Source organism: Mytilus galloprovincialis, chromosome 9 (genome assembly GCF_965363235.1).
Source record: "Mytilus galloprovincialis chromosome 9, xbMytGall1.hap1.1, whole genome shotgun sequence".
NCBI lineage: Eukaryota > Metazoa > Mollusca > Bivalvia > Mytilida > Mytilidae > Mytilus > Mytilus galloprovincialis.
The window spans coordinates 58,724,818-58,751,938 of NC_134846.1; the positions used below are offsets into that span (position 1 = coordinate 58,724,818).

The following is a 27,121-nucleotide window of genomic DNA, read 5'->3' on the forward strand; positions in this document are numbered from 1 at the left end:
TGATATCATCTGGAAGCCACAGATCTGGAATAAATAAGAACATAAATCTATTTAAAAAGAGTTTTAGTATCAATATAAAGACGTTTTTGCCTAATGACTGAATGAATAAAACACGTCATCAGGTCCGAGTGCACAGTTATTTTGTAATACATTTCTTTTAGACAATAAATGGAAATAACAAAAATCCAACCAGCATTTTCTCAATAATATTCTTACAGTGTGTTGTACTACTTTTGGGACAAATTTGATCAAAAATATAGAAAACTTTATCGGCTCAAACTCAAAAAAGGGAAAATTCTATGTAAAGGTGGTCTTGAAATCTTTTGACAGCTTCCGAAATGCTAATTTTTAACCTTTTTCAGCTGAACCAAATCACTACTTTAATTTAAAATTCATGAATCCAATTTTTTCACAAGGTAATTTTATCCCTCTTCTTGCTGTTTTAGGCATAAAACATGAAGACAAAAATTGGAAAGAGTATTAAAAAAATTGGCAAGTAACACACTGTCCACACTATATTTGTGGACAACGAAATTCAAGGAACGATAACTGTGTACTCGGACCATCAAACAGCAACAGTAGGTGTTATATATTCATAACAAACAGTTCTTAATTTTCTGTTTATAAAATAAATTCTAAATCATTATGAAACTAATGTTCCAACTCTCATATGCAAAGTTGAGCTTAGATGGTGAGATTCTTTTTTGAATGTCCTTTTTTAGTAATCAAGTACCTTCTATATAAATACATCCATGGCTTTCAAGTTTGTTTCTTAGAATTCCTAATGAAGATATTTCCTGAAAAAACGCGTCGGACGCATATAATCATATAATCGATATAATATCATATTATACGAGACATTATGTTGTTTAATAAATGAAAAAAAAATAAGCCAACTATAAATGGTTGATTAAAAGAAAAAAAACGTCACTTATTTTTTTGATTTTTTTTATCCATTAATTATTTCAGCTTAATTTTGATTACTCCTTTTCTATGTTCTATGTTGGTAGTTAATTGTCTTCAGAATGTGTAAATTGATTTTGAAGTTATCAACGACCACTGGAATGTTTTCAGAATCATACACGAAGAAAGATTAGTGCTGTTAAATCTTTTTAACCGTACAGGGAAGAGAATATGACAAGGTTTTTAAGGTTTAAGAAAGCCATATTTTTATTTTTATTTTTTGTAAGATTTCTGATTTGCTTATAAAGTGAAGAACATTCTAGAATGGTCAGGTTGAAATTTCGCTTTTGTTGCTTGTAAAGGAAAAAACATATTTGTGTAGGAAAAGTTAATCCTTTAAATCATTTTTTGGTGTATCTGTAAACTTGTTTCTGAAAGAAATTCGTATAATCTGCTTTGCAATTATACTATGACTTGCTTTTAGGTTCGCAAATTATGTGATTTACATTACACTAAACTGTACCTTTAAATATTCCGTTCACTATTTTAATAATCATTAATGCAAAAAAAGCGCCTATTCCTATTGTATCTAAATATAAGCCCATGCATACTCCTTTCATCATGTCTGGTGCTTCCGAATATGTAAATTCCATGCCTACAATGAATTATGGGCATAAGAGTAGGTACATGAAATTTTTTTAAATTCTGCCTAAATAGTTGACTATTTTGTCTGCGCTACTAAACTTGTTAATAAAATTGAGAATGGAAATGGGGAATGCGTCAAAGAGACAACAACCCGACCAAATAAAAAACAACAGCAGAGGGTCACCAACAGGTAAGCATTTATTACCATTAGGAAAATTATAATGGTAAAGATTAGACATTTGGATAAAATATTCGTGTGTCTATATGTATATATCTCATTTAGATGCTATAGAAAGAATATGAAAAGATTGAGTCTGCACATTGCATATCAAAAAAATTGTAAGGGTTCCGTTGACCCCAGTGTCTCGCTACGTTTGCTGTTAATCGCAGGTTCAACTTCAATGAGGAAAAAATCAATAAAATTATTCCTCTTGATACTATATTTGACAGTAAGAAGCCTCTGTCCAAGTTTGGTAAAAATCCAGGATAGTTTATGAATCTAATAAATGTTATTAACTTTAACTGCAGACTGTATGTAATGTTAACTGGAAGAGATACTAAGTCGATTAATTAGTAAAACACAGATACACAGATACAAACTTTTAACAAAATTTCCATCAAGATACTAGCTTTGGATCATAAACAAGCTTCTGTTCAAGTTTGGAACAAACCCAAAATAGTAAAGTTATTAAAATTTTATAAACATTAACCTTAGAGTGAATGCGTTGTTTTCCAAAATAGTAAAGTTATTAAAATTTTATAAACATTAACCTTAAAGTGAATGTGTTGTTTCGCTGAAAATCTAAGTCCATTTAAAAGTAAAAAACGGAAAAAAATGGATTTTATTTTTACAAAAATTACTTCTGTATACTATCTTATGATCATAAACAAGCTTCTGTTCAAGTTTGGTAGAAATCCAAGATAGTTTTAGAAAGTTATTAAAATTTCAAAAACTTTAACAACAGAGTTAATATTTGTGAACGCCGCTGACGCCGACGACAACGCCGATGTAATGTAGGATCGCTATGTTTCTCTTTTTTTAACTAAAGTCGAAGGCTCGACAAAAAGCTAAACGTCTGTGTTATTTAAAAAGAAGAAAAATCACAAAAATACTGAACTCAGAGGAAAATCCAAAAGGGAAAACCTCAATCAAATAGCAAAATTAAAAGCTCAAGCACATCAAACGAATGGATAACAACTGTCATATTCCTGACTGGGTACAAAACTTTTTTCTAAGAGAACTAACATTATTTGACAAATTTTTCTCTACATCTATATGGCAGGGGTTGTGCTATCGGTCCTGAGAGTCGATGATTACATATATAATATCATATTTTAATTAACTTAACAGGATTCTTGCATGCGAAGTTATTTATGCAACCAGCTAAGAAACTATATATCCCCATGTATATATTTCTTAAATATTTTAGATTTTATTTTATAAATAAAAGTGGGTCTTCGAGTTATTTATTTTAAGAAAGACGACGTTGACGGAGCTACTTTTTGTTACCAGTGTAAACAAGATGGCGGCGACAAAATTTTGTAAACATTGTGTGGCGTTTGCTGTTGTTTTCTAAATGCTACAAAAGTAGAGACAAATACATCGTTTTAATCTATGTTTACTGACATTGTGTGAACTTTTAATAATGCATGCAGAGGTTGTTGGTAAACAGACCTTTGACAAAAGTAGAAACAAATACATCGTTGAATCAGGTTGAAGTTAGAAACAAATGTAGCGTTTGTACTAACAAACGATAAACGACAAACTGTAGACGCATTTTAAGCAAGTGCATAGTTTGGTCAAAGTTTATGTAAACTTTGCAAGCGAATGTTAGAAACAAATAAACAAAATATGTGCTCGCATAGTCGTTTGCATCGTATGTGTTAAAAAAGATGCACTCATATTGATTTTCACTTCGCTTTCCTCATGAAATTGAATTGTTTTTGTAGTTTAATTTTATCAGATTGCAAATTTCCTGGAACATTTTGTTTGTGTGGCGTTAACCAAAAATATCTATACGCCATTCCAGTTCAATGACACCGATATATTATAATAGTTTACCTGTGATAGAGTTTACGAGTGGGGAAATTAGATCTTTGTCTCAAATTTGTAAGAATGATAAGAATCTAATTCATTTTTAAGGAATTAATTTGTTGATAAATTCTTTGAATCCATAAATGCCAAAATATAGCTATTACCTGATACACTTGTGAATACTTCACTTGTGCCCATCAACGTAAACTGTGGTATTTGAGTAAATATAGATATTGACGACGCATTGTAGTCTTTGTCAAATATTGTTTGATTGAGCGAAATATCGTGTTTTCTATATATTTCTAGAACTCCTGCTGCAACTACCGACAAAACTGCAAATATCATTCCTAGACCTGAAATGTAGTTCATATAGGTTGTTCACAACAAATCCATCAAAAATGTGCATTCGTTCTATCAAAATGAGTGAAAATAGGTCACCTTCAGCAAGAACAGTATGCTGGTGGACTATCTGTTCTCGTGTATAACATCAGTTCAGCAGTCAGTACTTCGATCTGACATGATTCATATCAAACATTTCTTAAATTGTCCGTGTTTACAGTAAGAAATGATAAGAATAAGAAACAACTTTTACCACCATCAAGAAAAAATTACCTAATATTGATTAAGCTATTATTTTAAGCTTTTTTTTACGTAAAAGTTTTCAACTGTTTCGTATTTTGTGCAGTCTTGGCTTTCATAATTTGCTTTCAGCGTTCCCGATGAAGGCAAATCCAGAAAGCGCTCTAGACTCGTGACATTTTAGTGATTTTTCAAAATCCAAAAGATGTTAAACTTTACGAGAATTTGAGCTTTAAAGAGTAACCATAATAAACGTAGATTTTGACACTAAAATTCAAATGTTTAGTTGGGTTATAAAGGATTGCTGAAAATAGTTTTGGTGATACATTGTAAATGTAACATGCTTTGTTGAAATTGTTTAACTTTTTATAGACATTTGTTTTAGGTTAAAAGTGTCATTCTTTCTCATTTTGTACATTTACTAATATTTCTGTTTTAACAATCTGAATGCATTTAAACATATGATCACAGGTAAAAACAATTAAACCATAGTGTTTTTAAAACCTCAACAAAACATATATCCAAACACAGGAGCCTGTAATTCAGTGGTTGTCGTTTGTTTATGTGTTACATATTTGATTTTCGTTCATTTTTTTTTTTTACATGAATAAGTTAGTTTTCTCGTTTGAATTGTTTTACATTGTCTTATCGGGGCCTTTTATAGCTGACTATACGGTATGGGCTTTGCTCATTATTGAAGGCCGTACGGTGACCTATAGTTGTTAATGTCTGTGTCATTTTGGTCTTTTGTGGATAGTTGTCTCATTGGCAATCATACCACATCTTCTTTTTTACACAAGTGAAAGTGTGAGCTACTGTTAGCTGAAGATACCTCAACCCAAATATATCGGAGAAAGGTGCCACTAAAATTTTCAACTTGGCTATCATGTGTCAAATGATACAATTGTTCGGTAAACAAGAAAATGTTGAGTGATGAATCCGAAAAAACATCACTTGGTATAGCTGTCTTATTTAAACAATGAATCGAAATGTCAGAAATCCTCGTATTGTAGTTACTGAGAAAGATGCCACGAACATTTTCAACTTGTCTATCATGTGTAAATGATACAAGCGTTCGGTAAACAGGAAGTTTATTGAGTGATTAATCTGAAAACGCACCACACGATATAGCTGATTTATATAAACCTTGAATTGAAATTTCAGAAATACTTGTATTGTAATTCCAGAGTAAGATATGAAGCAAATGTTCAACTTGACTATCATGTGAAAAAAAAACAGGAAGATGTTGAGTGATTTATCTGAAAACGCATCAAACGATATAGCTGACTTCTATAAGTCCTGAAACCAAATTTCAGAAATCCTTAAAATGTAGTTCCTCAAAAAGATGCGAAGAAGAATATTCATGGGACGGATGGATGGAGACACAGAGGGGTTTTCTTTAAAGCGGGGGTATAATAAGTGTAGATTGAAAGACATGAAATTGCATCGGATGAAGCAAATTATAGGGAATTTGTCACACATTTGTACTTTTCTATAAAAATTTATTATTGCAAAACATTTTTACGGTCAAATACCCATTATAAGACCAACTATCAAACTACAGATCTTTATGGAACATACAAAAGCCAGATAAAAAGGTCAACTGAAGAACAAATAATTACTGTTTAGCATTAAGCGTTCTATCAAAAATTAGGAAAGAATACATGAAACTTTAATTTGACTGATATCAAATTATATACATACAATATATGATTGATATTGTTTATAAAAACTTGTTTAAAAAATACTCAAAGTATATACAATAAGAGATGTGGTATGAATGCTAATGATACTATCAAATATAGTCCAAATGAAGCGAATTCAACCACTTAAGCAAACAAGAACATTGGACAGAATCTGTTGTCCTGAACAGTGTTCAACATTTAGCAAAACGTCAACTGTTTTTTTTTCAGGTCTAAAAGTCCCCGACAGAACAGAATATGATCAAATAAAGGCAAAAGAAAAGAAAAAAACGACCTGATTTGTATATAATATTGTTGTAAAAAGCAGCCAACGACAACCACTAAATTAACAGCTTCTGACTTCGGACAAAGATATATCGATAGAAGAGGGTTTGAAAATATCTGAGAGCGACCGAATTTCCCCCTAACCTTTGATGTACCAGCACAACATAAAAACAAATAGTATCAATCAACACAACAAACAGCTAACACAAAGACAAAAGGCATACAGTATCGATCCAAAAGTACTCACAGAAACTAAAAATTAGTTCTAAATTATTCTTGATAAACAAATCATGTTCTCCGTGACTTGAGAATCACCGGATTTATTTAAAGAAATTATAAACAGCCTGAGAAAAGAATGACATTGTACAATGTCAGAATATAACTAAATAATATCGATATGATCTAGGACCATAATATTTTCATAAATGCAATACATATTAGGTTATGTTTTACTTAATCAAAAGCAAAACCAATTTTAGCACTGAAAAAAGATTATATTGTAGGTTTATATGTTTTTTTCATCAAAACACATGATCTATCTTTTGAAATATGGTATAAAGGAAGAGATATCCACATTCTCTGTAGAAGTGATGGTGATCGATTTATCTTTTCCAAAAGAGGGAAGAAAGATACCAAAGGGACATTCAAACTCATAAATCGAAAATAAACTGACAACGCCAAGACTAAAAATGAAAAAGACAAACAGACAAACAATAGTACACATGACACAACATAGAAACTAAAGAATAAAGGATTTATAAATATTTTCATGAAAGGTATCAGTATTAAAATGGCAATTTATTCTCAAAACTTTAAAGCACTGCCAACACAAAATCAATAGTAGAAAAGACAATTTAGGATGTTTATATTTCTTTCTCCCCCAAAACACAATACGTTTCTTTTTGAAATTCAATATAAAGGAATAAAGTTATTACCCATTCTCTGTAGAAGTGATGGTGGTCGATTTATCTTTTTCAGTAGAGGATATATAAATATTTCAATGAAAATAAACTCATCATAGATACCATGACTAACTTTGGTACATACGCCAGACGCGCGTTTCGTCTACAAAAGACTCATCAGTGACGCTCGAATCCAAAATAGTTCAAAAGGCCAAATAAAGTACGAAGTTATTACCCATTCTCTGTAAAAGTGATGGTGGTCGATTTATTCTTTTCAGAAAAGGATATATAAATATTTCCATTAAAGGTATCAATATTAAAATGGCAATGTTGTCAAAACTTCCAAGCGCTGCATCAGGAAAAATATCCGACAGTTTACTGATATCCAGTCTCTCACTTTGTAGAAAAAACGTTGAATGTGTCTGTAATAATTAAGATATTGATAAAAAAACAAACTTTCTAATAAACTCATCTTAGATACCAGGATTAAATTTAGTATTTACGATATACTGCGCAAAAATGTGAGTTTTTTTGCGATTTAAAAAAATTAAATTGAGAATTAAATAATGTGGTATGATTACCAATGCAACCAAATGACGTTGAAGTGCGTAACTATAGGTCACAATACGGTTTAAACAATGAGTAAAACTCATGCCGCATTATAATCTATTAAAGGCCTTAAATAGACAAACTTAAATCAATTTAAATAAAAAAAATTAAGGCTTTATTTATGTATGAAAGAAATATGATATATGATATACAGTAACAATAAAATACAACTCAATGCCTCTTTATTAAATTACAAACCATGATGAGACAAAGAATCATTCTGTCTTCTCAAGGTTTTTTTTTAGTATTTTTCAGAAACAGCTTTTTTATTATAGTAAAACAACACCACAGTCACAAACGTTACAATTATAATATATGATTTCGGTTTCAAATTGTTTGACTCCTCCATTTAATCATTCGCCTGATAATGTCTCATCTTTAGAAAATATTTCGGGGCCTTTTATAGTTGACTATGCGGTATGGGCTTTGCTCATTGTTGAAGGCCGTACGGTGACCTATAGTTGTTAATTTCTGTGTCATTTTGGTCTCTTGTGGACGGTTGTCTCATTGGCAATTATACCACATCTTCTTTTTTTATATATAATATGTTTAGCACGTTTATTTCCATTCCGTCTGATTAACACATATTGGGAAATCATCTCAGCTTAATTTCGAACATTTACAAAAAATTATTCTATAAATAAAAGATTGTGCCAAACAATTTTTACTGTAAACACCCTCTGACAGACCGCAAAATAAGTATACATGAAACTTCATGGCTTTCTTATTGGAAAGATGAGAAGTGATTGCAAATGACACAACTCTTCACTTGAGACCAAATGTCAAAGAAGTTAACATCTGCAGATTCCTGTTCTGGTTCAACAATGAGCAAAACTCATACCGCATAGTAGCTATAAAAAGCCACGACATGACAATGGGAAAACAATTCAAACCAATGATTTACACGTTCTTGGCTTGAGACCGGCACATGCAAAATGTGGCAGAATTGAACATGTTTGTGGGCTCCAATTCCTTCCCTTAACCCGGGCCACTAGTTTTATAGAATTTTCTAAGAAGAAAAACATATAAATAAGTTGTAACGTTTTCTTTTATAAAAACGATAATTAAGAAATCAAATACTAGTATTATTCTTTCCTTCCTCAGTGGTTACACTCTGTAAACATAAGACCAATTTGGAAATGTCTCACTCGATACAGTGATTTCAATTTTCTTTTAAATGGCCATTTGTGTTGATTAGTTAAACTGAAATGATTAAATATGAATATCTTCTGTTGTTAGGGCGTATGACTGTCTTGATATATAAGAAGTGTTAATAAATAAAACAAAAATCTTAAAATAAATCATAGCGACTTAAATACCTGTGCATAGGTTCCAAAGTATACAATAGCGAGTCCAAACACTGGTAAAATTTTACAAAATGATCTAACACGCTTCACAGACTCTTCGGTATAAATTCTCCCATGATTCCTTCTTTCAGCTTGATCAAAGCCTTTGCATCTACTAGCCCAACAAATACCAAATATTTCTCTGAAAGGGCTTCCTATAGAAAAATAGAATTAGAATGTTTTTGTTTATTAGGAAATTTTTCAAAGATTCCATATTCTCCCATTGTTGTTCTTTATGACAACATCCTTACAAACACTTTCAGCTGGATAGGCTCAGGTAATGAAAAGCACTTCTTTTGATCGTTTAAACATATTTCATTTTGATCCCAAATTCCCGGTGGTTTTTTTTTCTGATGAAATGACATTTTTATGTAACACTCCTTTTTTCACATCTATCAATCAAATTAGTCCAACTGAAAATGGGCAACAACTTGATTGTTGGAAAGAAAGAACCTTATGATATCAATGAAATTAATATATCTGAAGGTCGCTTGAATTGAAGGAATATTTTGACTTGATATTACATTTATTTGTTGTTGGGTTTGTTTGTTTTTTGTGTTTTAACGCCACTTTTAAGCACTGCATTCAGATTATTTCGTGGCGGACAGTTTTTATTGGTGGAGGATGCCGGATTGACCGGAGAAAACCACCGACCTTCGATATGAAAACCGACAGTCTTGGTCAATTAAGATTGGAGGCGAGTGCACCCCCAAGAACGGGGTTCGAACTCACAACCTCAGTGTTGACTGGCTAGTGATTACAGTAGGAGCTATTTAGACCACTCGGCCACCGAGATCCCCTTGATTTACAAGGTAATGGTGCAGTTATCGGGAAAAGCTTATACAGTATACATTTTGTATCATTTCTTCTCAACAAATGTGTCATTCCTCAAGTAGACAAAGACTCGGTCAATATTGTTTTTAATGCAAAAAATATATTTTTGAAGTATAAAAACTAACTCAAGGAAATAAATCATTAAAATATTTAAATAGTAAACTAAAAATAATGTAAAATGTTAATTTGAGGTTTCATATGATTTTAAGGTATCCAGTATAGAGAATTATCATTGATATGTTCATAAGTATAAATCATCAGTTTACAAAACTTTGAATTTTTCAAAACAAATGTGGATATTGTACCCCACAAAAAGATTACTGTAGCTGTATTTTGCCTTTCAGACCTTTTTCTATTCAAGAGTTACTGATGGATCTTTTTGTAGAAGAAACGCTTCTCTAGTATATAACAATTAATTCTAGAATCTGTAATGTGTTAATATATAAATGTCACCCAAAGCAAAAAAAAAAACAACAGTTTGTTCACTTCTTTATTTCAGGCTCAGATATATTGATCATGTTCTGTCATACCTTTCCAGTAAATGCTTAAATCTCATATCACAGAAAACCAGAAAAGAAATTAATGGAAACACTTAGGTTTACTTCACACTTTGATTGTTTTCTTGATATTTATATACATTTAATACTTAAATGTGTGACAGTAAAAAAAAGTCGACAGTTAACTTAGGCACTGACACATTTTATGGATCAACCATTCTTTATGGTGACCGTAAAACTTAACCTATAATGATGATATTTATGGTTTAACAGCAGTCACACCCACAATTTTATGGGAGGGACGAAAACAAATGTAGCATGATAGAATTTCATCTTAAATTGATGAGCCTCTTACTGGATTTCATGGTAATACTTCACTGATGTTTTTACCACAACTTCCATCAACTGTTACTTAATTACCAAGTTGTATTAGAGCTTTCTTACAAATTGACGAAAGGTACGTATGCTTGACGAATCATACGTAAGACTCGTTTTAGGGATCCTTTATTTTGACATATTTAGATAATACTAAGTAGTCGTGGAATTTCGGACAATTATAATCCTACATGCAACGACACTTATTAAATTGGACTTTTCTTGAGATATATAAACATTTTAGAATTTCGGGACGTACAATAGGTTAAAAAATGATACCACCAGGTCGGAGGAGGCAACACTACAAAATATCCTAAATACATCTAGTAGTCACACGAATAAAATATCCCTAAAAGACTAAAAACCGATCCCTCCCCTACTCTTCAATATTACAATGTTGCACTGTTTAACCTCAGAAAATGTCAAAGCAAATACATTGTCTTCTTCCCTTACAGAAAAATAAGAAAAAATTAAAACACAAATACTTCCTTGATTCAAAATTTTCAACGCTCAAAATAATAAAATGAAAATGAATAAAAAAGATTATCTTCATACTTTGCCATATGCTGGTGCTCGTTTAATAACTTTTGAATCATCGCCTCTCCTCTGGTAATATTCACCCCCCTAAATGTGTATATATGATACACCGCAGCAATGGAACGAATATTTTAACGTATAATTGCGTTTTGCCTATAGTCCTGAACATTCATGAAATATTAGCCACTGGACGATAAGTGACAACTGCGTCTATCTTCCAAACATGTGTACTGTTAAATCGTCATTATATTAAAATCCACAATGTATATGGTGCAAAATTGTAGATTTATTTTCTTGATATACAAAATCTGTTTTTTCTAGATTTATTCAACATTACTTTTCAAAAACATTGAAGCATCATTTTTTTTTAATCAAATCTCGATATTCCACTTTGACAATTTGCTGAAAGTGACTATACAAAATAAAAATAAATGTGAATCTTGTCGTTAAATTTAGACTAATGTACTTCAATAATGCCATTGAAAAGTTAATCGTGAAACTCGTGCTTAAAAAATTCCCGCTGAAATGTGTGTACTCGTGGTTTACGGAAGTAACGTATCGGACGTAAGTGTATTTGACACTATTTTTCTCTGTTTGGTTATATTAAAATCGTGTATTATTTGCAATATTATTATTTTTGAAAAATAAACTTGATTTAGAAAAGAATGCTGTTTTACTGGATAAAACAAAGACTCTTTTAACTGTTATTGTGGAAATGAAATACGTGCTCCCTTTACATTCGTTCGTACCTTTCGTCAATTTGTAAGAAAGCTCTAATAATACAGTCTCAATATTTTACAATGCATATGCATTAAACATTTGTTTTTAAAAAAAAATGAATACCTTCGTCCGAAGCCGTTATGTACCTATTCCTACCGATCCAAAATATAAACTGTCCTATTATCATCACAACCAATGGTATGAGGTAACCGTAATCAAATCTTATTTTCTGCTGAACATATGCTACTGCTGTATGAGCTATTACTGCGCCAAAATTAATTGACCAGAAAAACCTAAATAAAAATAAATATGGGTTGTTAATGACGTTTTACTGATAGTTTTAAAGCTTAACATCGTATATGCAAGGCTTTAACTATGTACATTTTATGTTTGAATTTTTACTATTTTTAAAAATTATAAGGAAGAAAAATCTCAGTGCAATAACATTTTCATAATTCTCCTTAAGTTTTTCTTAACATCATCGTAACGAGAACTGAATTTATTGCACAATACAACGTGCGTAGGAGAATATTTTTTTAATGATTCACTGATATATTTGTATTACATGTATTTACAAAATTGCATTGATGAAATGTTATTTTCCTTTCGTTAGATATATCAATATTGTTCATATGATTAACTTGCCAGTTAAAGAACGATTGTACCGCAGATGTACCTAAACATTCTACTTGTTGAGCGCCTAATGGCCCAATGTTAGATTTTATACCTCCAGATCCTATCGTTATGAAAACAAGTGAGCTGAAAAAGAGTGCTTCTCTTAATTTCTGAAAGTAAATTAAATTTTAAACAACATGCGAGCTATCAAGATAACAATATAATATATACTTAATGAATCTTAGCGGTAATGAAAATATTTTAAAGCACTACTGATTATCTATCCCATTCATTAATAGCATAGATTGCCGTAGTAAATTTTGGTACAACTTTTTTTAACGTTTAATTCGCAATACTTTCCTTTTTCAAATGGGTTTGGCCTTTTAACTACTATTAGTATTTTGATTTTTTCTTCATTGGTAAAAATAAAAAAAGCAAATCTATCATACTGAACTGTATTAAGAGTATCATAAGTTAGTTTTTACAAGTATAGTTGCGAGCTCCAAATTTCTGTGTTGTCAGTTTGTTCATGTACACTTTGAATTAAGATATGTCTTTGGGATATTGATGTCTTTTTACTACTGTCACACAAATATGTGGATACATGCGCCTATCCATTATATTGTCCTTTAATAGCAGCTTTTGTACTTTTTGATGGTTTTGTCTCGCTGTGAAATAGGATGGACTATCTGGTGGCAGCGACAATAAGAAAACCGGATCGCTTCATACTTTTTTTTCAGATGCCTTATGTAACGAAGTGCAGTCTTTCATATGGCCTTTGTCCTTGACCTCATATTCAAGTTACAGCGACTACTTCAAAACAAGTTATCTAAGACATGTGAAATACTCATTTATTTTAAGTAATAGGTTAACTATATTTAAATCATGACCTCTTTTTAATGTCTACAAGTCCATCAAACAAGATGTAAATCAATTTCGATGTATTTCAGCTTTAAGGAGTTTTAAATTTTAAGTATGAAAACTCATAAAGTGTGTAACTCACATGAGAAATTCCATTTATGGCTGAATAATACAGCAATGTAAGACCTGTAAATACAAAAATTAAGTGTTATAATTTCCATCTCTTCAAACACAATTAAAGTGGAAAGCAAAAAAAAATGATATTTTATAATTGAACGTATTTGTTTTCAATTACACAAACTATAAAATACTAGTCGGTTGCTGTAGTTTGTTATCTTATAGTTTGGTTAATAGATAATCGTCACACTACATTGATCATTTAGTAGTATTTGTAAAAATAACAATTTTGTATTATTCATTTCAAAATTAAAGATCAATAAATATTTTGCATCAAAGCAACAGGTAATTAAGCATGATACAAATCATTTTAATATATATATAGTGGAAGAAAACTGACAATACCAAGGCAAAACTCGAAAAAACGACAAAAAAATAAACTGCAATCTATGAAAAACTTTAAAGAAAAGTAAAGACTGACAACACCAACCAAATCAAAACCTAAGCGCTCTGGAAGTGTAAGTATATCCTGCTCAACTTGTGTCATCCATCATGGTGATCATGTAAAATGTTGTTAATCTTCTCATTCAATGATATCCCAAATAAGGAGAAAAGGACAATGTTTCGGTGATGACAATAGCAAAACTCAAATATTATCGTTGTCAGCTGTAACACCTATATTTATAACTGTCAGTTAGTTCATGAACATTCAAAGGGACGAGTTCAACTTTACAACATGATTTCTTAGTTGAAAATAGCTTGCAGTGGAAAAATATATACATCATATGCAGGCGCTGCTGAAATGTTGCTATATAGGAAAGAACAGTTTGCAATAGGACAGCTGCCATCCCCTTTTTTTGTCGTAAAAAAATATTTTTACCCGATGATAATTTTCAATTTCTAGATGCAAGTTAAGATATCCGGAAGACTTATAATAAACTTCAAGTCGAATGGGATAGACAAAAATTGCGTTTAACAACAAATATAGCCACCCAATTATGAATAATTTAGTGAAAGAGTATCATCTATATAGCGGAACGCGAATTTAAACTAGAGGCTCTAAAGAGCCTGTGTCGCTCACCTTGGTCTATGTGAGTATTAAACAAAGGAAGCAGATGGATTCATGACAAAATTGTGTTTTGGTGATGGTGATGTGTTTGTACATCTTACTTTACTGAACATTCTTGCTGCTTACAATTATCTCTTTCTATAATAAACTTGGCCCAGTAGTTTCTGTGGAAAATGTTAGTAAAAATTTACAAATTTTATGAAAATTGTTAAAAATTGACTATAAAGGGCAATAACTCCTAAAGAGGTCAACTGACCATTTTGGTCATTTGACTTATTTGTAGATCTTACTTTGCTGAACATTATTGCTGTTTACAGTTTATCTCTATCTATAAAAATATTCAAGATAATAACCAAAAACAGCAAAATTTCCTTAAAATTACCAATTCAGGGGCAGCAACCTAACAACCGGTAATCAGATTCATCTGAAAATTTCAGGGCAGATAGATCTTGACCTGATAAACAATTTTTCCCCTTGTCAGATTTGCTCTAAATGCTTTGGGTTTTCAGTTAAAAGCCAAAAACTGCATTTTACCCCTATGTTATATTTTGGCCATGGCAGCCATTTGGTTAGATGGCCGGGTCACCGCACACATTTTTCAAACTACATACCCCAAAGATGATTGTGGCCAAGTTTAAATTAATTTAGCCCAGTAGTTTCAGAGGAGAAGATTTTTGTAAAAGATTACTAAGATTTACGAAAAATGGTTAAAAATTGACTATAAAGGGCAATAACTCCTAAAGAGGTCAATTGGCCATTTTGGTCATTTAACTTATTTGTAGATCTTACTTTGCTGAACATTATTGCTGTTAACAGTTCATTTCTATCTATAATAATATTCAAGATAATGACCAAAAACAGCAAAATTTCATTAAAATTACCAATTCAGGGGCAGGAACCTAACAACCGGTTATCTGAAAATTTCAGGGCAGATAGATCTTGACCTGATAAACAATTTTACCCCTGTTAAATTTTTCTATAAATGCTTTGCTTTTTGAGTTATATGCCAAAAACTGCATTTACCCCTTTGTTCTATTTTTAGCCATTGCAGCCATCTTGGATGGTTGGCCAGGTCACCGGACACATTTTTTAAACTAGATACTCCAATGATGATGTGGCCACGTTTGGTTAAATTTGGCCCAGTAGTTTCAGAGGAGAAGATTTTTGTAAAAGTTAACGCAGGACGACGACGGACGACGCCGGACGCCGGACGCAAAGTGATGAGAAAAGCTCACTTGGCCCTTCGGGCCAGGTGAGCTAAAAATAAATGCTTGCTGATGTTTGTCTTTATTTTTTCGAGTATGAAGTATGTCTAAAAGTTCACAAAGGATTAACCCTCTGAACAATGTCGGTCTTTATTTCAGTTTTTTTTTCAAATTTAACAATGTTCACATTATGATCTACATTTTTCAACAAATGAAAAAAAATGAGTCCGAAAAATCAAAATATTAAACTGTAAATCTGCACATGTATTTATTTCCTTCTCGCAAAATTTTCTGATAGACAATCTTCAAAACTATTCCCCGCATGAGAGGCGCCAAAAAAATATGCCAATTTTTTTAATTGTCCCTTGATCAAATAAGCTCCCCCATGCAAAGATCTGATTCCTTTACCGAATTTAGCTATACTTTTTAGACCTTCTGGATTATAGCTCTTCATCTTTTATATAAGCTTTGGATTTCAAATATTTTGGCCACGAGCATCCCTGAAGAGACATGTATTGCCGAAATGGGCATCTTGTGCAGGAAAATTGGTACCGTAAATGTTATTATATAAGTGTTTCATTATCATTATCGATCATCATCATTAACACTTATGTATGACTCAAGACAGGGGAACATGAATATGTTGAAGAATTATTTCAATTAGATACCGATCTTCCCCTTTAAGAGTAAAATAAAAAAAATACCAAAATCCATGGAAAATTCGAATGAAAAATCGTTTATCAAATCGCTGAATAAATAATTAAAAAAAAATCAAACACTTCAATCTTAATCTCAATCAATTAACACATACAAGTTGCACAAGAGAGCAAAAATTCATTATCAGCACACGAAAAGCGCTTCTTAACCTAAGCAATGATATAATAAAGACACAAGTACATATAGATTACAAATATTAATTAATCATATGATTATACTATAGTCACTGGCAACAAGCTTTAACTTGATGACCTAACCAAACACATAAAATATAAAATACCAAGAAACAAGGGTATATTTCTGTAATGTAATATAAATATTTCTTTTTTGCACTTTTCATCAATATGACAATTGTATATGTGTTATATGATAAAGTTTTGAAGTAACTTGCCTAAAATATATATGAATCCAGATCCTAGAATTGTTTTGTACTTCCCTGTATAGACATCCGCAATATATCCTCCAAATGCAGGTACAAGAAATACAGAACCTATTTAACATACAAAAATGTTCAACAAAAAACGAATACTATATAACAGCATGACACAATTTAAGAGATGTCTTATCATATCATATTTGAATAACGCCCTACATCTCCAGATGAATAGAAAATTCCAAAGCAATTGAAAATATATACATTTTTAACCCTAATTCCAAAGAGGATTTCTTAGAGACATGTTTTTATAACTATAGAATATGGTTGTTTTTAATTGTCAATCTACATTTTGTAAATGAAACATTAAACACGTATCATCAACTTAACCTCCTGCATAGATCTAGCACTGGCTAGTTTTGATTACCAGTAATGTAAAGCTATGTTTGCTAAGATATTATATTAAAACATGTTGAAACTTATAAAAACCATTATAGGTCAAAGTTCGGCCTTCTGCACGGAGCCTTCGTTCACACTGAACCCATCCTTTCAATATTTCGTTATGTAACAAATTTGAAAAATCACGCTGGTATGAGTATTTTTTTGCGTTAATTATTTAGGGCGAAGGCTAAAACTGCACACACAACCTGTTTGTTGTGTTAGCTTATCAGATAGTAATTTAATTGATTTTTGTTTGTCTTATTATTGTTGTTTTATCAAATTTGATCACTGTGAATACCTATAGAAATCAAAAAATATAACTTGAAAGCATTTGATTTCTAAAAAAATCATTCTGTATGTTCTGCAGTAGCAAAACCAGGATTAAATTCTTCATGGCTTTTTTGTATTAAATTAGACTATTTGGTATACAAAAAATTCTCACTGCCATCATTTTAATAAGAATTATTTAAAACATGCGCAAAAAACTATAAAAACAACAACTCATAGAAGGAAACACCATCGACTATTGCAAGATCATTTTTCTTTTTACCGCATTTTCTCATCTTCAAATTTTATATACTCTTCGCATACACCTATACCATCTACTTTAAGAAAACATGTAGTCATTTAGTTAATTTCTTCTTTTTGTGTATATATTTAACAAAAAGGTTCGTATTTATTTTAACAAATATGAATGAGTAGTTCTGTCAGTAACTTAATAATATTTTTTTTAAGTGAGAGAACGTCCATATAAAATGCTTTCTGCACTTTGCCTACGACTTGATTAAAAATTGACTAAGTTCACTGTCAATAAAGAGGAAATAAATTATCTTTTCAACAAGTAAATATAAACCTTTTTTAAGGTTTTATCTCTCGTAAAGTGGTTTAAAGTAAACATTTGACCTTTAAAATAATACCATAGATACTACACTTTGAGATATTAAAGTTAAATATGTACCAATTAAGTCATCATAAATACTGTACCAGGATTGAAATTTTGTATTTGCGCCGACAATCGTGTCGTCAACAAAAGATTCATAAGTGACGCTCGAATAAAACAAAAGTAAAAAAGGTACGAAGTAAATAAGGTACGAAGATGAAGAGCATTCAACGAAAACATAATGAGAGGTAACAAAAATTGAAGAAACTACTACACCTGTAAATATTAGGTTGATATCAGTAGCTTTTGTAGATGATATGCCCAATTTAGAGTTGCAATATAATATGAGATTAGCCACAACACTGTAATAAGCTAAACGTTCACACATAACAGTCAGTATAATACAAACTACAGCAATCCTATCTGGACGAATTCTTTGTGTGTCATTCTGATCAGATCTCTGTAGTGATGTACTTTCACGTTGTACTCTGTTAGAGTGCAGTAGTGGGTCGGTTTCTTCCATTTGACTATCTACGAATCCGTTGTTTATTTTTCAATTTGAATTTAAACATTCAAATTTTTGTCAATTTCGTGTTTACAATTGTTTAAACATTCGCCATCAAAGTCCAACTATTTTTAAATTGTCGCTTTATCCAGGTATGACTTTCTGTTTGCCTTTAATATATCAATGTGAAAGTGTACAATATGGGTCAATGAGTAAAATTACCTGATTTTAAATCAGTTTATTTAAGGAAATGTAAAGATCATTCAAAAGTTTAAAAAAAAAAAGATAAGTCGATTTAAAGCTAAATAGAGCTGATATTGTCTCGTTGTTTTGTATGCCACCCAGACTCTAATAGACCTTTTGAACAATTGTCTACACCTACAGTTGAGAACGACTACGACAGGTAAAATGTGAGGGGTCGTCTCAGAAACAAAAAATGAAAATAATAGCATTGATCACTATTGATTTTATTGTTTAAAATGTTTTTGATTGGTAATGATACAACTTTCCAACAGAGTCCAAATGACATGGATTTTGTAATTTAGTATGAAGAAAAGGATGGTCTTTAAATTTCATCTCATCTTTTAAGACGTTGAGCTTCTAGCTGTCTTGGTGCAGTTTGGAAAATAAAGGAAAAAAATGTATTGTTGTAGTTGGGGTTTACAAGGTCGGCACATGTTTCTTCAATATCTGTTAGTTTTGGCCTTGGGTGCATCCATAATGCACAAATTACTTTATATCTTTTTAATTCTATGATTCACAAGTTGAGTTCAACTTGAATTCTATTTTCACCGATGGCACGATTAAATTTTCTTCACTTTATCTTCAAATTTTCTGGCTTACGGTTAATCTGGGGTGTTGTAAAAAGTGATACTGAAAGGTGACAATGGGGATATATTTTGCCTTCTTTACCGGCTAAGAGAACACTGTCTTCCGGGATATACAGCGGACCATCTCTCCCGATTTGCTGCATTAACGTGAATTGTTGGGCATTATTCTGATTACCCAGAATCCCGTTCTCTACGTAGCAAATATACCCAGTATTGTCTAAAACCACCTGTATGTGTATGGCATGATAAGGACGATGACCAGAATAATAAAGTTATTTTGGCTCAATTTGCGGAGTATATATTTTTGTTAATATTCTATCATAGTAACTAATGAGTTAAAATATAATTTACATACGCAGATACATGTAGCTACTGCTTAGATATTGATACATTGGAACGAGAAGTCAATCTCCCCCCACCAAAAAATATATTAAATAAATAAAAATCATTACAGAAATGTATCATCTCAACAAGGTATCTTGAAGCGGTGTAGTGTCTCGTTGATAAATATAGCGATGCGTCCTTTTCCTTTGACCTTTGAAATCAATTTGTTTTAACCCAACCCGAAATTGAATATGTACATTAGGTAAGGTGAAGATCGATAGGCACCAACTCGAACGTGTTTACAAGTAATAATATGTAACGGACGGACTAACGGACAGTGTAGAAATCATGTTTCATAAATTTTGAAAATTTCATTAAAAAACAAATTTTAAAATTGTTTTCGGCATGCGGTACAATCTTTGATAGATGATTTGCAAACACATAAAATTGGAGAGAAAGCTAATTGAAATGCGATAATAATTGCAGTACTTTTTAAATCAATTCACCGTGAAATGTCGTGTAAGTACATGTAATAAGATTATTAAATGACCGAGAAAAAATGTTTATTTAATTTTTTGTTCGATATATATCTTCTGTAGCTTTATTTCAAGACAGCATATAACCGCCAATTCGAAACTGTATACGCAATGATAATCATTATAGTTTTTGTCGTTGAGACGACCCCTCCATTTTACCTGTAAACTGTATGTGTCATTAGTCGGTGTCGAGAGATGTTGAAAAGGTCTAATAGGACACTTCATAGTTATTATCATTATTATTATTATTATTATAATTGTTATTATCATTATAAGGTCATGATTGTCATTTATCTTATCACTAGTGAAACTGATATTACATTATTTATTTTCTCATTTTATTTTTGTAATTTTATTCAAATATCACTTTGAAATCAGTTAACATTAGATCATTTTATCTTGTTTACAAATACATATGAATCATCGACATAGTTTTTCATAAATTAAATATTTGTGTTCTACTCGATTTAAGAAATAAACGAGTAAGAACTACATTTGTTTTTCCCGATGGATAACAAATCCTTGTTCATGATACTGTTTAGGCACATTTTTTTTAATTTTCTTTAAGTATTATTTGTTTTCTACTTGTTCAATATAGAGTACATAATTCAATGTTTACAAAATGTTCAAAACTCCATACTAGTATGAAGCAACGATCTACACATTTTACGTCGAATTTTCATTTCCTGTTATAATTAATTATGTGGAAAATATTTTAGGAAGATCTAAATACTTATAATTTACACTGTTAATTTCTCAATATCACGATTGTAGTAATGCTTTCCTATTAAAACCTGTCATTAAAAACAATGGAATTTTAGTTTATGATAAAATCAACGATTGAAATTCGTCTGACACGTTTAATTTTGATACAAATCTTCATCTTTTTTTTATACGTTTCCCTTAGTTTTAGTTTGTAACCCAGATTTGTTTTTTTTTCTCTATCGATTTTTGAATTTTGAACCGCGTTATACTACTATTGCCTTTATTTAACAACATCCGCAACAAAAAGTTATGTTATGAAAATCAACATTTCTGTAGATGAAATCTTGCAACAAAATAGGGGAAGTGGTCATTTCTGAATTCTAATAAAAATATTATTAGTTATATAGTGTGCTAGTGACCTAATACAGTATATATGGAGTCAGTAAATTCCATATGGGTTGAGAGCGAAGCTCACTATGTACGGAATTTATCTTACCGAGTATCTTAACGTGTCATTTTTAGACTAGTCACCTATCTAATTGAGCTAGTCTTCAACACCGTAATCATTCAGAAACTACTTCCATTGTTCATACAAAAACAGATGCCAACAATAACAATGTGTTAGCTTTTAATAAAGTAGTAAACCGCTGTTCAAATCTCGTAAATCCATGGGAAAAAAACAAAATAGGAGTAACAAACTAAAACTGAGGGAAACGCATTAGATATAAGAGGAGAACAATGACACAACATTAAAATGTAACACACACAGAAACGGAAATGTGTTTTTATAAATTTATTTCAATCTCCATCAATTACTTCGTCTGTCAAAACATTTACACCACTACTAACCGTGTATTGAAATAAGCCCCGCCTCCCTACTAACCTAATATGGAATATAAATCAAAATTCAAGCTATGTAAGGCATTTTTTGCAAATAATTCCTTCAGAGGAAGATCTTTTAAGGCCTTACGCAAGTTTTTAAAAACTTATTTTTACAATGATGAACTGAAAAAACATTGTAAAATACTTACAAATAAAGGTAATGTTGGTTATATGTCAAGCTATGTTAGGCATTTGTTGCAAATATTTCCTGAAAAGGAAGATGTTTTAAAGCCTATAGCAAGTATTTAAAAACTGTACTGACAAAATATTATAAAATACTTACAAATAAAGGAGATGTTGGTTATATTTCAATGAAACAGAAACCCAACACGAGAATAGGCAACAATTATTTCCAGATAAAAGTGGTCTGTATTAAATTCCATTTCTTCTTATTTGGACCCTACAGATAAGAAAAAAAAAGGCTGTATTTAAATGTCCAGTCTTAAGTAAATTTATTAAGCTTAGTAAACTTACTTCTACCTGAGTAAGTTTTATTAGAACTTCAAGTGTATCTTATTTCTTGAATAGTAGGTGTACATGTAACGCTTCTAATTCTACTTGGTTTTCCCTGGAACATGTTGAAAGAGGGATGAAAGATACCAGAGGTACATTCAAACTCATAGATCGAAAATAAACTTACAACGCCCTGGCTTAATAAGAAAAAGACGGACAGTTCAATGATAGAACACAAGACACAACATAGAAAACTAAAGAATAAGCAACACGAACTCTACCAAAAAATTGATCTCAGGTGCTCCGGTAGGATAAGCAGATCATGCTTCACATGTGGCACCCTTCATGGTGCTTATTCGTTAGTTTTATATGTTGTTTCATGTGTACTATTGTTTGTCTGTTTTTCTTTTTCATTTTTAGCCATAGCGTTGTCAGTTTATTTTCGGTTAATGAGTTCGACTGTCCCTCTGGTATCTTTCGTCCCTCTTATTTTTTGCTCTTATCATAACAAAAAAACGGTAAATAGTCTAATCTGGTAACAATTGGTATAGTGATTTAAAATTGACACTCCGTAAATTTTATGGACACCATCACAAATTGGTGGATCCATACAATGTGTCTTTGATCAAACAAGCTAAGGACATTTTTACCTCATGGTAGATTGTGGTTTGTCATTATGTCGTCTAATCTTTTAATTACCAAACGTGACTTATTCCCGATTGTGACAGTTTTGCTGAGTGTGAATTCGCATTACTATAAGACGTGTTACGGTTCTTGTCTGTCCCAAATTCATGTATTTAGTTTAAATGTTTAATGTTATATTTGTAAGTCTCATCGGATTTTGTCAAATGTGATGACGTCTTTTCTATTATATTTATGTGTTATGGTAAAGAAAATTAATCACCGCATTCATTTATTAGATTTGATTTTGTTCAACGTAATCAGTACGATATTTTACGTTTGAAGTTAGATTCAAAGCAAACCGGACATAGCTTTATAATATAGTTAATTGTTACCTTAGTTTGCTATTAATAAGTATTGAAATGTGCATTGTTATTAAATGCAATATCAGTATTTAGTTCAAATATAATCTTAAATCAATCTTAATTCTATTTTATTCCTTCAAATGTGACGTAATTTTTAATTTTTTGATGATCTGTTTTACAAATTCAAATGACGTCATTTTCGTTTTTGTCATTTTTTACAATTTCAAATATGACGTCACTTTGCGTTCAGGTTTAAACTTATTCGGATGTGCCTACATTTTGTGTTGCAAATGTCTGGTTATGTAATGTATTTCAGTTGTTTCCTGTAATTAGTTAATACTTCAGTTTTATCATGTACATCTTTTGTATAGTAATTTTATAAATTTACTGTTTGCAAAATTATAAACTATTCTGAATAATAGGGATGTTCTAGTAACTAACAGAAAACCCTGGCCGTTTTTGGCACAGCTTTTTTTATCTTTTGGTCCTCGATGCTGTTCGACTTTGTGCTTGTTTCGGCTTTCAAACTTTCAAAAAAATCTTGGCGTCACTAGTAGATCTTGTGTGAACAAAATGCACTTCTGGCGTATTAAAATTTTGAACTTGTTGCCTTTTGTTAGCTGTTGTTCGTGTGTTTCTTTGTCAATTGTGTTCTCCAATTTATTTATATTGTAGTCCTGTGGTGTTGAGTTGTCATTTTAATGTTATATTTCACATGGCTATAAAAGAGGGAGGTTTGGCATGCAACAAAACTAGGTTCAACCCACCATTTTTCCTTTGTTATATTTTAGTTCGTTTCTGTGTGTGTTACATTTTAACGTTGCGTCGTTTGTTTTCTCTTATTTTTTAGTGTAAATTCACATTACGATAAGACGTGTCACGGTACTTGTCTATCCCGAATTCATGTATTTGGTTTTGATGTTATATTCGTTATTCTCGTGGGATTTTGTCTGATGCTTGATCCGTTTCTGTGTGTGTTACATTATAGTGTTGTGTCGTTGTTCTCCTCTTATATTTAATGCGTTTCCATCAGTTTCAGTTTGTTACCCGGATTTTGTTTTTTGTCCATGGATTTATGAGTTTGAACAGCAGTATACTACTGTTGCCTTTATTTAAGAGAAGATTTTTTTAATTAGAGACGCCAAGTCAATATTTGACACGGCCCCTCGATCTAGGTCAGCTAAGAGCGAAATAGTTTGATATCCAGTTGTAATGACATCAAAATAATGAAACGTTTGGGTAGGTTAAGTATGTATATTTGATTTTTTTAAAACTGCTTTTTATGGACTTTAAAAGTAAAATGTAGGTGTAAAGTTATAGGTTTTTGCATTTTATATCCTTGTTTATAGTATGAAGCTACGAGATATTTGTAAATTTTCAAATTACAGCGGTAGACTACTGTTGCCTTCATTTTAATTAAGTATAAAATAAAATTGAGAATGGAAATGGGGAATGTGCCAAAGAGACAACAACCCGACCATAGAAAAAAACCAGCAGAAGGTCACCAACAGGTCTTCAATGTAGCGAAAAATTCCTGCACCCGGAGGCGTCCTTCAACTGGCCCCTAAACAAATATATACTAGTTCAGTGAAGGGTTTCCGCTGGCGGTCGCCATTTTCGCAATTTGCGAAAAAATAATAATTGTGGCGATAAAAATTCGTCATTTGCGAAAGAATTTGGCGAAAGAAATATATAGAACGATTTACTTTCCTCCATCTTGTTTATTTACTTTTTTCGAGTTTCTCGGACTTTATCAGATCAGACAATACTCGGAATTCACCTTGACTTCATTAAGATTTGGACAGAAAATCAATAATCAGCTGATTGCATTTTATAGCTATCGACTGAGACTACTATGACACATGTGTTATAGTAGTCTCAGCTATCGACGACAAATTTAAAGGACTAATTAATAAAGGTGTTGATTGAATTGTTTGACAAAATGATATGGTTAAATGGCTTCCGCTAAATATCACATACAGAATTTATTTACCACTTTGCGACGCACGTGTTTGAAGCAAACTTGTGACGTCTCCTCTCCTTTTAAATATAGTTTGGAAAAGAAAGCTGTTGTTGTGACGAAAAAATTTTCAAAAGCAAGAAAAATCTCCGATTTAAAACTTTAACTATCCTTTGACTTTAATATAGGTAATTGATTAGGGAGACTTCTTTAAAGTCGTTTGAGTGACACGTGTGTTTCAAGCATAGTTTTACGTCTCAACTTTTTCATTTACGATGGTCAAGAAAAGAAAACTGTGTTATAAAGAAATATATCCAAAAGGTTGGGAACAACCCCTCGAATGAGAGTAGCCCTTCAATGTTTTGAATTCACATGAAATGAGGGATCAAAACATCATGTGATAAAAGCTTTTGTTTTGTTGTAAAAATCACTTCTTAGTACAAAAGGGCACATTAATATTTTTCTTTTAAGGAACCTTCGCTACGAATTATACTGGCATTATATAATCAAAACATGTCCATTAATTTTGTTGTATTCCAGGACTTATATCTTCTTTATGATTAAAAGTATAGTGGCCCCCTCATTTAGAAAAGTTGTTTAAAATACAATGAATATTTTTCCCTCTTATGTTAAAAACAAAATCTGTTGTTTTAAAGTAAATGTTTAGTGTTTATTCATTAAATGTAGACTCTAAAATAAGTTTGACAGAATAATCATAGACATAATGGGGCAAAATCACCTTATTTAAGGGAAAAGGGGGGGGTAAGAAAAAAAGGTAAATTTTAAACGAAAAATATAGTTATGTTACTTAGCGAAAAAAATAATAAAGTGGCGAAAAATATATTGTTTTGGCGAAAGAGGTTGCGAAAAAAATAATTGACCCAGGGGAAACCCTGTCAGTGATAATGAACGCCATACTAATTTCAAAATTGTACAAAAGAAACTAAAATTAAAATAATACAAGACTAACAAAGGCCAGAGGCTCCAAACTTGGGACAGGCGCAAAAATGCGGCGGGGTTAAACATGTTTGTGAGATCTCAACCCTCCCCCTATACCTCTAGCCAATGTAGAAAAGTAAACGCATAGCAATACGCACATTAAAATTCAGTTCAAGAGAAGTCCGAGTCTGATGTCAGAAGATGTAACCAAAGAAAATAAACAAAATGACAATAATACATAAATAACAACAGACTACTAGCAGTTAACTGACATGCCAGCTCCAGACTTCAATTAAACTGACTGAAAGATTATGATTCCATCATATGAACATCAGGCACAATCCTTCCCGTTAGGGGTTTAGTATCATACCATCATAACATATATGAGAAGAACATAACCCGTGTCATGCCAACAACTGGTTTTTGAATAAATGTGTTTAGTTCCGATGCAAAGACCCTATGAGTGAATCAATATTAACGCCAAAATATGCAATCTTTAATGACCTGACAACAGTATCGTAACTATATCCCTTCTTAATAAGTCTATTCAAAGGTTTTGTTAGCGAGCGAATCGTACAAGTTGAGATATATAAACACCGTAAGATGGTGACAAGGGAACGTCACCATCTAAAAATGGATAATTAACGATAGGAAATGAAAAATCAAAATACATTTAACAAAACAGTCGATTTCAGTAGGACCAAATCCTTCTGTATCTTTAAGATGCATAATCATAGATTCAACTGGGGGGGGGGGGGGGGAACACACGGAAAG

The 27,121-nt window shown here is 31.5% G+C and overlaps 1 protein-coding gene across 3 annotated transcripts; it reads right to left on the minus strand.

Moving 5' to 3' along the window:
* Positions 1-1,387: 1,387 nt before the first annotated feature.
* Positions 1,388-18,892, minus strand: LOC143045424 (solute carrier family 15 member 4-like). 3 transcript variants are annotated; one of them, XM_076217910.1, is made up of 9 exons: positions 18,504-18,888; positions 16,925-17,023; positions 13,568-13,611; positions 12,595-12,734; positions 12,073-12,242; positions 8,960-9,141; positions 7,267-7,453; positions 3,748-3,936; positions 1,388-1,558 (listed from the first exon to the last, which is right to left on the minus strand). In XM_076217910.1, the coding sequence occupies exons 1-9, from the start codon at positions 18,748-18,750 to the stop codon at positions 1,416-1,418; spliced, it is 1,401 nt and encodes a 466-aa protein (XP_076074025.1). In that variant the 5' UTR covers positions 18,751-18,888; the 3' UTR covers positions 1,388-1,415. The 3 variants fall into 3 exon arrangements, 1 of the variants encoding a protein (XP_076074025.1); XR_012968953.1 differs by having other exon boundaries at positions 1,395-1,558; positions 12,677-12,734; positions 18,504-18,892; XR_012968952.1 differs by lacking the exon at positions 7,267-7,453 and having other exon boundaries at positions 1,395-1,558; positions 18,504-18,891.
* Between the last annotated feature and the right edge of the window lie 8,229 nt (positions 18,893-27,121).

Excerpts from the sequence above, each read along its gene's own strand:
- LOC143045424 (XM_076217910.1), bottom strand. The coding sequence starts at position 18,750 with ATGGAAGAAACCGACCCACTACTGCACTCTAACAGAGTACAACGTGAA. Across the intron at positions 12,243-12,594 it reads GTACAATCGTTCTTTAACTG|GTTTTTCTGGTCAATTAATT; the intron begins GCAAGTTAATCA and ends ATTTTTATTTAG. Across the intron at positions 9,142-12,072 it reads CATAACGGCTTCGGACGAAG|GAAGCCCTTTCAGAGAAATA; the intron begins GTATTCATTTTT and ends ATTTTTCTATAG.